We start from the raw sequence: 13,327 nt of genomic DNA on the forward strand, positions 1-13,327 counted from the left end.
GACACACCAATGGGGTGTGTGCCTTCAATGCAACGGGACCTTAAGCTGTTTAGTTCATAACAATCATATTACATGAACACATTGTTCAATTATTCATCGATTTTCTTAGTTGTGTTTTTATAAGTATGAAATAAAACATCGTAAAAGTAATTATATAGTTATTTATATTTTGCTTAAAAATGTAATCAATACTAATTGTTATTGAATACATACAGTGTATATACTTATAACAAATAGGCTTTTTTTATACAAATTCGTACCTATTAGGATAATGAATATCAGTCTTCTTGAATAATCAATCTTCTTCTTCATCAGAAATAATAACTTGATCTAAAAAGGCAGCAGGGGGTTGAATTTCTTGGTGCCGAGCCCATCCCATATACCAAACTATGCACATGACATGAGCACAGCACCCGAGTGTCCGTTTTCCAACTATACAGCTGCAATAGTGACCGACAAGTTTATTTCTGTTTTTCAAACTATTATTTAGCAAGATATACAAAATAAATTCTGTTGCTCTGGTGCCTCGAGAGTATTTTAGCTCTTGTCAGCCAAGGATCACAAACTACTATGTTGTATTGATTTAAATTATAGTCAACTTCAAAATCTTCATACACTTCAATGAAAAACGTTCCGTTTTCTTTTAGGTGTTCGCCATAGTAGCTTCTTGCCTGCGTCACTTGATACGGCCCCAGAGACATTATCAACAGATCCTCATATGATAAGATGGGAAACTGTTGAAAGCCTTCACTTGAGTTTATAGCTTGGAAAGCGGCTCTGCGTTGATTTAAATTGTTTTGTATTACAAACTCGCACAGATAGTTTGGGGCGTCGTGCTTAAGGTATATATCGTTGATTATTTCATTTACGAGTGGGTGATCTGTCACCCGTTTTCCGAAGGCATTTATTAGGGCGCAAGCAATCCTCACTTCCTCTTTTAAATGTGGCATATTCGGTATTGCGTAGTTAGCTGGAAACGATAAGAATACTGTTCCATCAATAATGAAGTAAGTACGTCACATTTAGACTGCGTTTCCACCAGTAACATGCTAGATGCTACGTTGCATACCCTACAATCGGGTTCATTGTGCCGATCAGAATCAGACCCAATTATCTGATTGGTGGATATTAAACCTAGCAACGTAGCACATGTCAGATGAAAAAACAGCCTTACCGTTGTGCTTGCATTAATATGAACTGATTACTCTCTACTGTTACAAAAAAATGCAAATATCATTTATTATACATAATTAAGTGGTAATAGTTGGCTATAAAATCTATTGAAAGCGTAAGTCTGGTACACAAGTGATACGCTTGGCGTAAGAGCTATCTCTGGCTAATTATAATAGAGATAAGTTGACGACTTTCTGTTAAAAATGTTTTGCGTTGATTGACACTTTGTCTAAGACGCTACATAATGAGAGCTTCGATAAAGTAGGATATATTATTTTCATACACGAATTTTTTTCATATGACATTTCGATTATGAAAAGCACGATTGAGAAACGAGCCGAATTATACATTGTCATTTTATGTATTATACTGACCAGGGACTATAATATAGATACCAGATACACTGCATACTGAGATTTTTAATTTTTGCAATGTTCAAATAAGATTACTTAGCTCTCGATCGTCAAATAAGTGGCGAGCATAATTCAGGATGTTGGGGTGCCTAGCAATATAATCTTCAGTTGTCAAGCAAGACTGTATAGGACGCCGAGATCTTCGGCGCGGGCCACGAACAGTGCTTACAGCACAACAAAAAACATTGCCTGGCACCAACATGACTGGACATCTTGCCAAGACAAAAACAACAAATTCAACAATAACACTAACAAAGTCAACAAAAATACTAACAAACTCAAGAGGAATATTAACAAACTCAACAGTGGTAACAAATACAACAGAATGAACAGGATAGAGTCTCAGAACAGAAAAAAGCGCGTGCGCACGTTGAAGATGAAAGTGGCAAACTGACTGAAAGTTCACCCGGCTGCCAATCGTCCTATTGTATTTATTGCATGATATTGTCTCACTCACACTTATTGTATGGCTATTCGCTATCCTTGTTGATTCCGCCGAAATATAGAAATTCGTGCAACTTTAAACAAAGGACCTCCATTTTCGTAGTTCCTGGAATTAAACGAGAAAGCAAAATGGCAGTTAATAAGTACACCATTTTGTTTCTCTTACACAGATTTCTTAAACTTCGAGAATTCTGCTTTTTAACGAGTACTAATGATGCCGCACTAAACGCATTGTGTATATAAAAATGTAAACTTTATTTTATATTTCATTAGATCCTGTCGTTGTGTCAAGTAAAATCAAGTTAAGGAGTAAATGACGCCTATATCATACATAACACAAACTGATAAACTCAGTTTGCAATTAGTAACCTTAGATAAGGTGTGCACAGTTAAGTACCTATGTACTTCCTATATAATGTAGCAAAGACAAAAACCATTAATGTTGTTGCAAGTATTTATTAATTTCATTTTTTCAATAAGATAAATATGTTGTATAATCACTATGTCACTATATTACGATTGTATATAGATAAAGAGTAAAATCGATTTATCCATACGACACTTTTCGTAACTTTCAAGCTAGATATCTTGAAAACGTGACACTTTAGAGCATAGGTCCATTAAAGCTTTTTTGTTCAGACAAGTGTCCCCTATCGATTTGCACAGGTTTCATCGTGCGCCGCAGTTTTAAAAAATCCGCTAGGTGGCGCCACTGAGATATGCCAGAAAGGTTCATAGCCCTTTACACAGACACGTCAAACTTATAACACCCCGTCGTTTTTGCATCGGGGGTTAAAAATAGTCTTAAAGCCTCACTAACCTGACTATACAGCTCGACAGATGACTCGCCCTTCAACTGATGGCCAGTGAGGTAGGTGTTATGGCTGCTAGCGATGTAGTACTGGCTGAGAGGACCCGTCATGTCGCGCGAGAGGTCCTTCTGGACCTCATCCTCCTCCAATTTGCTGTAATCAGAAATCAGAATCATTTATTCAACGTATTTATCATGGATACACTTGTTGAAGGTCAATTTAACATTTTTGAATTTACGTCATTTCGCAAGGTGTTATGGCTGAGGAGAAGCAATGACAAGAAACTGCAACAGCAACACATCTTTTAAAAACCAATGAGGGTATACATTACAAGTTATTTAATAATGTTGAAGAGACAATTGTGGCAATCAAATCAAATTATCCTTTGTTTTTCCGTGTTTCAGAGGACACATTGAAAAATACCTCCACCAACTCGCAGTGGAGCAGGGTGGAGTATGCTCCATACCCCCTCCGGAGGGGAGGCCCGTGCCTAGCAGTGGGACGTATATAGACTGTTTTATGTATACTTCTTCATCATCATCCGCCCATTAACGTCCCCACTGCTGGGGCACGGGCCTTCCCTATGGATGGATAGGGAGATCGGGGCTTAAACCATCACGCGGGCCCAGTGCGGATTGATGGTTATTAACGACTGCTAATGCAGCCGGGACCAACGGCTAAACGTGCCTTCTGAAGCACGGAGGAGCTCGAGATGAAAACGTTTTTTTTTGTGACCAGCCTTTGCGAAAGTTGCTTAACTTCAACAATAGCAGACCGAGCGCGTTTACCGCTGCGCCACCGAGCTCCTCAATACTTCTTCACAATATTAGAAACATGTAATTAGCAGCCCTCAGACGTCATCCACACAGATGAGCGGGTATGATAACGTGATAATGATGATGATTTTCTTACCCAATAAAATTATTGGCCCTCCTCTGCTCTGGTACAAAAGCGTAGTTGTCCTTGTCAGTGAGGAAGCGAACGAAGCCTTCGAATGAGAGGCAATTCTCTGCCCTCAATGCCGGGTCTGGCTCGTGCCTCTGGTAACGAAATACTAATCATCAACTCAGGTGATACTCAAATTCAAATACAAAAATATCTTTACTCAGTAGGTAACATAGTTACACTTTGAATCGTCAATTTTTACATAAAGAACGTCTCATCCGCCTAAAACTACTGCAGCTTACAACCGGTATAGCCGGGGAAAAGAAGCTCAAGAAAAACCTCGGCATAGGGCCCTAGGACGTTCTTTAAAAAAAAATACTAGATACTTTTAGGAAACTGTCCTAACCAAACTACGGATCCCAATGTGATTTTTGTGATATGTCCCCACCGGGATTTGAACCCGGGTCCTCCGGATCGTGTGCAACGGATGTTAGTGACACCGTAACGAAAATTTAGGGATGATTAAGGCCATGATTCCGAGTTGATATCAAATGGAATTTTCCGTCACAAAAGTATGGAACGGAAAATAATTTTAAAAACATTAAAATTTTCTAAAATAAATTCTAAAGTGGGTACATGATATTGCTCATGACTGTACTACCTAAATATTCTCCTAAGGCCGCCATGTGGATATGATGAGCAAACCCCTCACCTGGATTATATCTTTAAGTTGCTGTTCAGTCTTAGGCTCGTGTTGTCGTGTCTCGCAGAACTTGCCCAGGGTAGGCAGAGATAACACTCTTCCGATCGCCTCCGGGCAGGCACCTGGGATCAAATAACTAGAGCTCATTTTTTTTCTTTATTTAACGATCACGAATAAAATGTAAAAATGTCTATGGTTTTGGTCATTGTATCAGAAAACCAGGTCTTCTATCGTGTGGATTGTGAGGTGAATTACCCCATCAACCCTGGTGTCGGGGTTATTACTGACCCGCCATAGGCCCCTGACATGACTCATGTAACGACTACGTACTTACATTAGTAAGTAATAACCGGGACCAACGGCCTTCCGAAGCACGGATGATCTTACTTTTTGGGCAATCAGGTGATCAGCCTGTAATGTCCTAATCAAACTAAGGATCACAAAGTGATTTTTGTGATTTGTCCCCACCAAAACTCGAACCCGGGACCTCCGGATCGTGAGCACAACGCTCAACTACTGGACCACGGAGGCCGTTAGAAAAACCAGGTATGTTCAAAACTAACAGCTAGCATTTCAAGGTTAGCCCAGCTGACGTCTTCCCACACTGCGTAGCCATTTCGTAAAAAAATATTAGCCACGACTAATGTTTTTAATTTACTTGGCAAGGAAATTTTGTACTTTTAGTAAAAGATTTACGTACAATTTTAAGGCACAATAGTAATTAAATACATTAGTCAGTAATTTACTTAATTGTCCATAATGAAGTTTAAAACACAGTTCTTTTATTGTTGTAGGCGAGTTTTCAACGGTATAAAACAATTTATTTGGGGTTTAAAACGTTTTATATCGGATGTTTTACGTCTATAGACAAAATGCGCCGTGGACTCTTTTTACATGGAATTATGGTGGAATAAAATGAATGGTAACAAAAACAGTATCTGTCTCTGAAACCAGTCTCGAAAACGTGTCTCGAGAACGTGTCTCGAGAACGCGTCTCGAGAACGCGTCTCGAGAACGCGTCTCGGAAACGCGTCTCGAAAACGCGTCTCGAAAACGCGTCTCGAAAACGCGTCTCGAAAACGCGTCTCGAAAACGCGTCTCGAAAACGCGTCTCGAAAACGCGTCTCGGAAACGAGTCTCGAAAACGCGTCTCGACATCATGTCTCGACATCACGTCTCGACAACACGTGTCGACATCATGTCTCGACACCACGTCTCGACACCACGTCTCGACAACATGTTTCGTCATCATGTCTCGACATCATGTCTCGACACCACGTCTCGACATCATGTCGTCTCGACATCATGTCGTCTCGACATCATGTCGTCTCGACACCATGTCTCGACACCATGTCACGACACCATGACTCGGCAACCATGTCTAGACACCATAGTAGGGTCTCGACACCATGTCTCGACACCATGTCTAGACACCATGTCTAGACACCATGTCTCGACACCAAACATCTATAGACAAGATGCGCCGTGGATTCTTTTTACACAGATTGGAAGTCTATTATACAAGGTTTATGATTTAGGTACACTTACCAGGTAAGGCAGCGGCGGCAAGCAAGTCGAAAGCCTTCTTCCGGTTAGACTTGTCACTAGGCAGTTGTAGGTCCAAAGATCCGTTCCGTGTTAATAGGCCTGCGAAAAAAAAGTTACTTTTAGGGTTCCGAACCTCAAAAGAAAAAAGCTTTACAGGATAACTTTGCCGTCCGCCCATCTGTCTGTCAAGAACTTTCTCGGAAACGCGTGGAGGTATCTGGTTGACGTTCAAAGCTTGAAAAATGAATTCAATTATTTATTTATTTATTAAAAGGTAATGCCATTTTTAAAAATAACGAAAAAAAAAAATAATTTATTTTAGAAATAAGAAGGTACGTACATAGTATAGAGGAGTGAACAAAATAATAAAAAAACCTTATTTCTAAAAAGAGCTTCAGCTGTATTTCCATACATTTCGTCGGGGAACATGAAACCTATGGAGTACTTCACATTAACCTAGAATCGTTATTTTTGATAAAAGAAAAAAATAAGTAGGTATATTGTGGTTGTCTAAGGATGTCTAGTAATCTATGACATTCCAATCGATTTTCATAGATGACTATGGTTGTTTTATTAGGATGTATGGTGAGTATTCGGTTGTCTATAGATGTTTAAGGTTGTCTAAAGTTGTCTTAGGGAAATTTGGCCTATCGATTGCATAAAGTATGTATATATTGTATATACTCACCACTTTTAAATATATGTTCGCCGAACAGCTCAGGCGAGCTTCGACACTTCTCCTGTAGCGGGGGCGAGCGAACCCGCGGGACGGCTAGTTGTTCAAATACGTCGCGTAGCTCTGAACGCATTACTAGACTGTGGATGAGAAATAACATAACATAACATAACAAATACTTTATTGCACAAACAGGAAAAAACAAAATACAAAACAAAAGAGAAAAAATAAATAAAATAAAAATAAAAAATATTTAAAATATTATAATATATTATTATTATTTAATTATTATTATTTGGCCCCAGACTTGCCCGAAGGCATTGACGAGGCCTAAGATGGAGCTCGCCCAGAAGGTGCCTGTTCACTTTGGCCTTGAAAGCACCCGGTTTATATGCATTCAGAAATACAGAAGACGGCAAAGAATTCCACTCTAGCAGTCCGCATAATGAAGGACGATGCGAAGCGCTTTGTGCGAATAGTTGGGATATCCACCAAATAGGGATGGAACCCGGCCGTACGTCTGGAAGTCCGAAGATAAAAGGGGGATAGTGGAATGAGCTCGTGTAGATCGCGGGCACACTTTACATAAAATCACGCCTAAACCCCCGTAGGGGTTAGCAGAGGTGGATAGTATTGGATAAGTTATGTACGCCGTAATTGTCATATATATTAGTCACAATACCGTAACCTTATAAATGTAAAATGTTTTAATATATGTGATGTGGTTGTACTTTATAAATAAATAAATAAATAGATAGTACATACATTCAAGGGAGGCAGTTATGTTTTACATTATATCCTCGTAAGGCCCGGATTTCCAGACAATAGTTAAACAATGGGATTTCGATTTTAAAAGGCATCTGGGCCTTACGACCATATAATTATATTGATTTGGAATATATATAGATTGATTGAAAATAATCTAAAAAAAAATCAATCATATATTTTGCGACGGAAAATTCCACTTGATATCAACTCAGAATCAGGGATTGACATCGCTCAAAGTTTTCGTTACGATGTCACTAACATCCTGTATGTATAAACCATCGCCATTTATAATAATTATGCGACTTAGATGTAGCTGGCAAGGAGTGCATATTATACTATGCCGTCTATTCAGCGTAGTGTGTCCAACCCACCTGTATGAAAAAAAAAAGTTGTCTGAAGACAACTGACTCACCTAAAACTCCTGAACAGCGCCACGAAGTCCATGAAGTCGAGCTGCGTGTCGTACCCGACAGAACCCGTTCTGAGATGCTTCAGGTTTTCCCAGAACCGCTCGCTCGTCTCCAGTCTTCTTAAACTATGGAAAATAATGAATGGTAATAAAAACAGTATCTGTCTTTGAAACTTGTCTCGAAACCTTGTCTCGAACATGTCTCGAAACTTGTCTCGAAACTTGTCTCGAAACTTGTCTCGAAACTTGTCTCGAAACTTGTCTCGAAACTTGTCTCGAAACTTGTCTCGAAACTTGTCTCGAAACTTGTCTCGAAACTTGTCTCGAAACTTGTCTCGAAACTTGTCTCGAAACTTGTCTCGAAACTTGTCTCGAAACTTGTCTCGAAACTTGTCTCGAAACTTGTCTCGAAACTTGTCTCGAAACTTGTCTCGAAACTTGTCTCGAAACTTGTCTCGAAACTTGTCTCGAAACTTGTCTCGAAACTTGTCTCGAAACTTGTCTCGAAACTTGTCTCGAAACTTGTCTCGAAACTTGTCTCGAAACTTGTCTCGAAACTTGTCTCGAAACTTGTCTCGAAACTTGTCTCGAAACTTGTCTCGAAACTTGTCTCGAAACTTGTCTCGAAACTTGTCTCGAAAACTTGTCTCGAAAACTTGTCTCGAAAACTTGTCTCGAAAACTTGTCTCGAAAACTTGTCTCGAAAACTTGTCTCGAAAACTTGTCTCGAAAACTTGCCTCGAAAACTTGCCTCGAAAACTTGCCTCGAAAACTTGCCTCGAAAACTTGCCTCGAAAACTTGCCTCGAAAACTTTGCCTCGAAAACTTTGCCTCGAAAACTTGACTCCTAAACTTGACTCCTAAACTTGACTCCTAAACTTGACTCAGAAATATGGCTCAGAATAGAACTGAATTTCGACTCTGAATTTCGACTCTGAATTTCGACTCTGAATTTCGACTCTGAATTTCGACTCTGAATTTCGACTCTGAATTTCGACTCTGAATTTCGACTCTGAATTTCGACTCTGAATTTCGACTCTGAATTTCGACTCTGAATTTCGACTCTGAATTTCGACTCTGAATTTCGACTCTGAATTTCGACTCTGAATTTCGACTCTGAATTTCGACTCTGAATTTCGACTCTGAATTTCGACTCTGAATTTCGACTCTGAATTTCGACTCTGAATTTCGACTCTGAATTTCGACTCTGAATTTCGACTCTGAATTTCGACTCTGAATTTCGACTCTGAATTTCGACTCTGATATTTGACTGAAATTTGACAATTTGTCTGTCACGTGCCTTTCGAAGCACGGATCATCTTACTTTCGAAAAGGTGTAATAAATACATAATGCTGTTTTTATTTGCCACTTAGGGTAAAGAAAAGGTAATAATTAATAATTATATATTTTACCTGCTCTGCCTGTTAGGCGATCCAGCCATGATGCTGGTAGCAGCTGCAGTGAGGCTGCTGTGTCTCGGAGCGCACGGTTGATGGTGGCTCATCGCTGCTGAGTATGAACTGTGGACAGACAGACATATTTATTCATTAAGTTTACGCGGTTATTATCATAATTAAAGCACATAATAACGGGTTCCTGCCGCGTTTAAATGGGGATATGAGACTCTCGGGAGACTCTCGGGAGTCTCATATCCCATATCCCATCATATCGGTAAGAACCCGTTATTATGTGATTTAATTAGACATATTTATTATATATACATACTACTTGTTCGCCACAAAAATTGAAAAACATCAGCAATTGTTGATATTCACCCCTTTTCACCCATATAGGGAATGCAACCCCGACTTCAGGTCGCAAATTCGAGATCCCGCGGGATTGGAAATATCAATCCGGCGAGATCCTGAACTTTCGCGAATTCGTCTAGATCATAAAAAAAATGTAAAGTTAGGATGGCTGAAAACGATGAAAACTGCTTGTTTGTGATAGATAGTAAAGTTAGTTTTTTTATTCTTCAATCATCATCAGCCGTACGACGCCTACTGCGGCATTCTTCAATATTACTAACAAAATAATTACTTAAGTTTTTTTTGGAAATTAGCTTAAAAAAAGTACAACTCAAGGACATTCGTCCAATCCCGTCAATCTCGAATGGGACCTCGTCATATTATGCTTTTTATTGAAAAATTTGACAAGATCTCGCGAGATCGGATCGGGATTGCTTTCCCTACGTATGCGTCTGCCATTATAATCGTCCCTGAAAAGGCAAAATTACGTAAGCGCCAAATTGCCATTTCAAGAAAAAGCAGTGCTTTTTATCATAACTTCTTACCCATTTATCCAATTTTTATGAAGTCAACGTAAGATTACAACGCAATAACATTATTATAACATCTTCTATCGTGTGGGTTTTGAGGCGAATTACTAACCTCATCAACCCTGGTGTCAGGGTTACTATTGAGCCGCCAAAGGCCCCTGACATGACTCATTTATAATGACTACGTACTTACACGGTAAGTAGTAACCGGGACCAACGGCTTAACGTGCCTTCCGAAGCACGGATCGTCTTACTTTCGGACAATCAGGTGATCAGCCTGTAATGTCCTAACCAAACTAGGGACCACAAAGTAATTTTTGTGATATGTCCCCACTGGGAATCGAACCCAGGACCTCCGGATCGTGAGTCCAACGCTCAACCACTGGACCACGGAGGCCGTTATAACATGGACTGCTATTTTATGATATTTTGGCGCTTAAGTAATTTTGCCTTTCCAGTGACGATATTAAATTTTTGAATAATTATGTACCCGGGCAATGAGAAAATAGATAATTATTAAGTACTTTAAATCTGTACAACGCTATCTATATTGTTTTTGGAGAACGTAGAATGGAAAGTTCTTCTTTATAGTCTGTTGCCATGGTTACCTGTGCCGTGGTGATCCCTGGATGACCTCATCCTCGCTCCTGGCACCAGATGTGTGGGTCGACCCGTAGCTCTTCGGAGAGCTGGTCTTCAACTCTGACGTCGATTTATTTTTCTGTAATTTATAATTTCTTAGTTATTATTATAAGTCGGTTATTCTGTAGCATTATTTAACTGGACTCTTAACGACCGCCGTGGTCCAATGGTTGAGCGTTGGGCTCACGATCCGGAGGTCCCGGTTTCGAATCCCGGTGGGGACATAACATAAACTGCCTATATACGTCCCACTGCTGGGCACAGGCCTCCCCTCAATCTACCGGAGGGGGTATGGAGCATACTCCACCACGCTGCTCCACTGCGTGTTTTTACGTCGAATAGCCGGGACCAACGGCTTAACGTGCCCTCCGAAGCACGGAATCATCTTACTTTTTCGGACAATAGGTGGGGAAATATCCTAGTTTCGTCAGGTCATTACAGGCTGATCACCTGATTGTCCGAAAGTAAGATGATCCGTGCTTCGGAAGGCGCGTTAAGCTGTTGGTCCAGGTTACTACTTACTGGTGTAAGTAAGTAGACGTTACATGAGCCATGTCAGGGGCCTCTTTGGCGGCTCAATAGTATCCCAGACACCAGGGTTCATGAGGTTGGTACTCCACCTCACAACTCACACGATAGAAGAAAAAGATTTACCTAAACCATGGAATAAGGTATAATACTACGTATAGAACGGCAACTCTCCGCTCCCCACCAGCGGCTGAGCTAGGATTACCTCACCCCCTCGAACATAGTTTAGACTTGAATCGTGAAGGCTGCGCGCGGACCGTTGTTTTTATTAGTTTAGTTTATGATTCTGAGTTAATATCAAGCAGAATTATTATTTTCCGTCGCAAAAGTATGGAACTGAAAATAATAAAAAAAAAACCCATTATAATTGTCATGAAACTACCGACAGGAAATTCCACTTGATATCAACTCAGAATCATGGTCTGGATAATCTCCCTCAGTGGTCGGTACGATGTCACTTACACTCTGTATATTAATACGTAGATTAACTGTGATCTTCTCATAATTAAAGCACATAATAACGGGTTCTTACCGCGTTTAAATGGGGATATGAGACTCCCGATATTTCGACACTGTTGCAAGTGCCATGATCACTACAATCCCATCAGTCGTCCCGTGATCATGGCACTTGCAACAGTGTCGAAATATCGGGAGTCTCATATCCCCATTTAAACGCGGTAAGAACCCGTTATTATGTGCTTTAATTATTATAATAACCGCGTAAACTTAAAACAATGTGATCTTCTCACCTTGAACTTGATCCCTGTGCTCCGAATAGAGTCAGAGTGAGAATCGGTGAAGGCTCCTTTCACTGGAGTAGAGTGTGACGAACTGCCACACGTCGACTCTCTACCCCCGAACACCTATGGCGTGAAGAAAATTATGAAATCCTAATACTCCTAGCCAAAAGGGCAGTCTCATAAAGTGGTTGGTCAGGCTGATCACCTGATTGTCCAAAAAGTAAGATGATCCGTGCTTCGGAAGGCACGTTAAGCCGTTGGTCCCGGTCACTACTTACTGATGTAAATGAGTAGTCGTTACATGAGCCATGTCAGGGGTATTTGGCGGCTCAATAGTAACCCTGACACCAGGGTTGACGAGGTTGGTAATCCACCTCACAACCCACACGATAGAAGAAGATAAAGTGGTTTTCGATGGCATCATTATCGGAAATCCAATGCTCTAACCACTAGATGATAGAGGCTGCTTCAGAAAAGATCGACTTCCTCTCTTACCCGTATAGCATCGGAGACGAGCGGTTCACAGCAGCAACCGTCCTCGTAATATAAGGCTGTGTATTTGTTCTTAAGCCACGCCAGACTCCTGTCAGCCAGCTTGGCTTGGCTCATCAGCGCCCTGATGACGGCGTGGAGACCAACCGCCCAGACCCTGGGAAGAAAAATCATCCTAATTTAAATACCTACATAAAAAACTCAGGATTCAGGACTACATATTTAATATTTATTTTAAATAATAAATTAAAATGTACTGTTCAACTTGTTAACGCTATCAACATAACTGTCCCCTGTAGATATCCCCGACATCCCGTTACAAAAACGTTCACATTACCACGATGTAGAACTAACTTAGGATTACATCAACCCTTATCCAGAGCATGTGCATCCTATTACGATTTGAACGCGAAATCTCTTCAAGTAAGTAGTTATATTTTCTGATTCACAGCGAGCTCTGAAGAGCAAACTGACAAGACACTATCTCCATCAAAAATTTGTTAAATTAGTATAGTTTATTTGTTTTTTGTACCAACTAGTGCAATAATATGATATATTAGTGTTATTAATAGTGAGATTTTAGCTGTTGAGAAGTTAGTCTCAACAGAATAGATGTTGTTTTCTTTTTATGGTGAATGTTGTGTTTACTTGTAATAGGCTTACACATAAGTACTGTTTTACTTTGTTTAATTATGTTCTAACTAAATGTTATAATGTGCATAGCTGTAAGTGATCCATAAATAAATAAATAAAATAAATATTTGGGGGAGGTGTGCTGCGAAAGGATGTGTTCGGAGTACCGAACAGAGCGTAGT

The 13,327-nt window shown here is 40.1% G+C and overlaps 1 protein-coding gene across 1 annotated transcript in view; it reads right to left on the bottom strand.

The window, feature by feature from the left end:
- The window catches only part of LOC126379030 (1-phosphatidylinositol 4,5-bisphosphate phosphodiesterase epsilon-1-like), a 119,746-nt gene that overhangs the window by 44,257 nt on the left and 62,162 nt on the right, over positions 1–13,327 (bottom strand). The window contains exons 13-22 of the mRNA XM_050027618.1: positions 12,516–12,669; positions 12,030–12,143; positions 10,719–10,831; positions 9,245–9,352; positions 7,835–7,957; positions 6,667–6,794; positions 5,979–6,077; positions 4,440–4,552; positions 3,755–3,882; positions 2,851–2,995 (exon numbers count right to left, since the gene is read on the bottom strand). Coding sequence (XP_049883575.1) covers positions 2,851–2,995; positions 3,755–3,882; positions 4,440–4,552; positions 5,979–6,077; positions 6,667–6,794; positions 7,835–7,957; positions 9,245–9,352; positions 10,719–10,831; positions 12,030–12,143; positions 12,516–12,669 — 1,225 coding nt within the window. The remainder of the gene's footprint in view (positions 1–2,850; positions 2,996–3,754; positions 3,883–4,439; positions 4,553–5,978; positions 6,078–6,666; positions 6,795–7,834; positions 7,958–9,244; positions 9,353–10,718; positions 10,832–12,029; positions 12,144–12,515; positions 12,670–13,327) is intronic.

The sequence above is a fragment of the Pectinophora gossypiella genome, chromosome 27, assembly GCF_024362695.1.
Source record: "Pectinophora gossypiella chromosome 27, ilPecGoss1.1, whole genome shotgun sequence".
Lineage (NCBI taxonomy): Eukaryota > Metazoa > Arthropoda > Insecta > Lepidoptera > Gelechiidae > Pectinophora > Pectinophora gossypiella.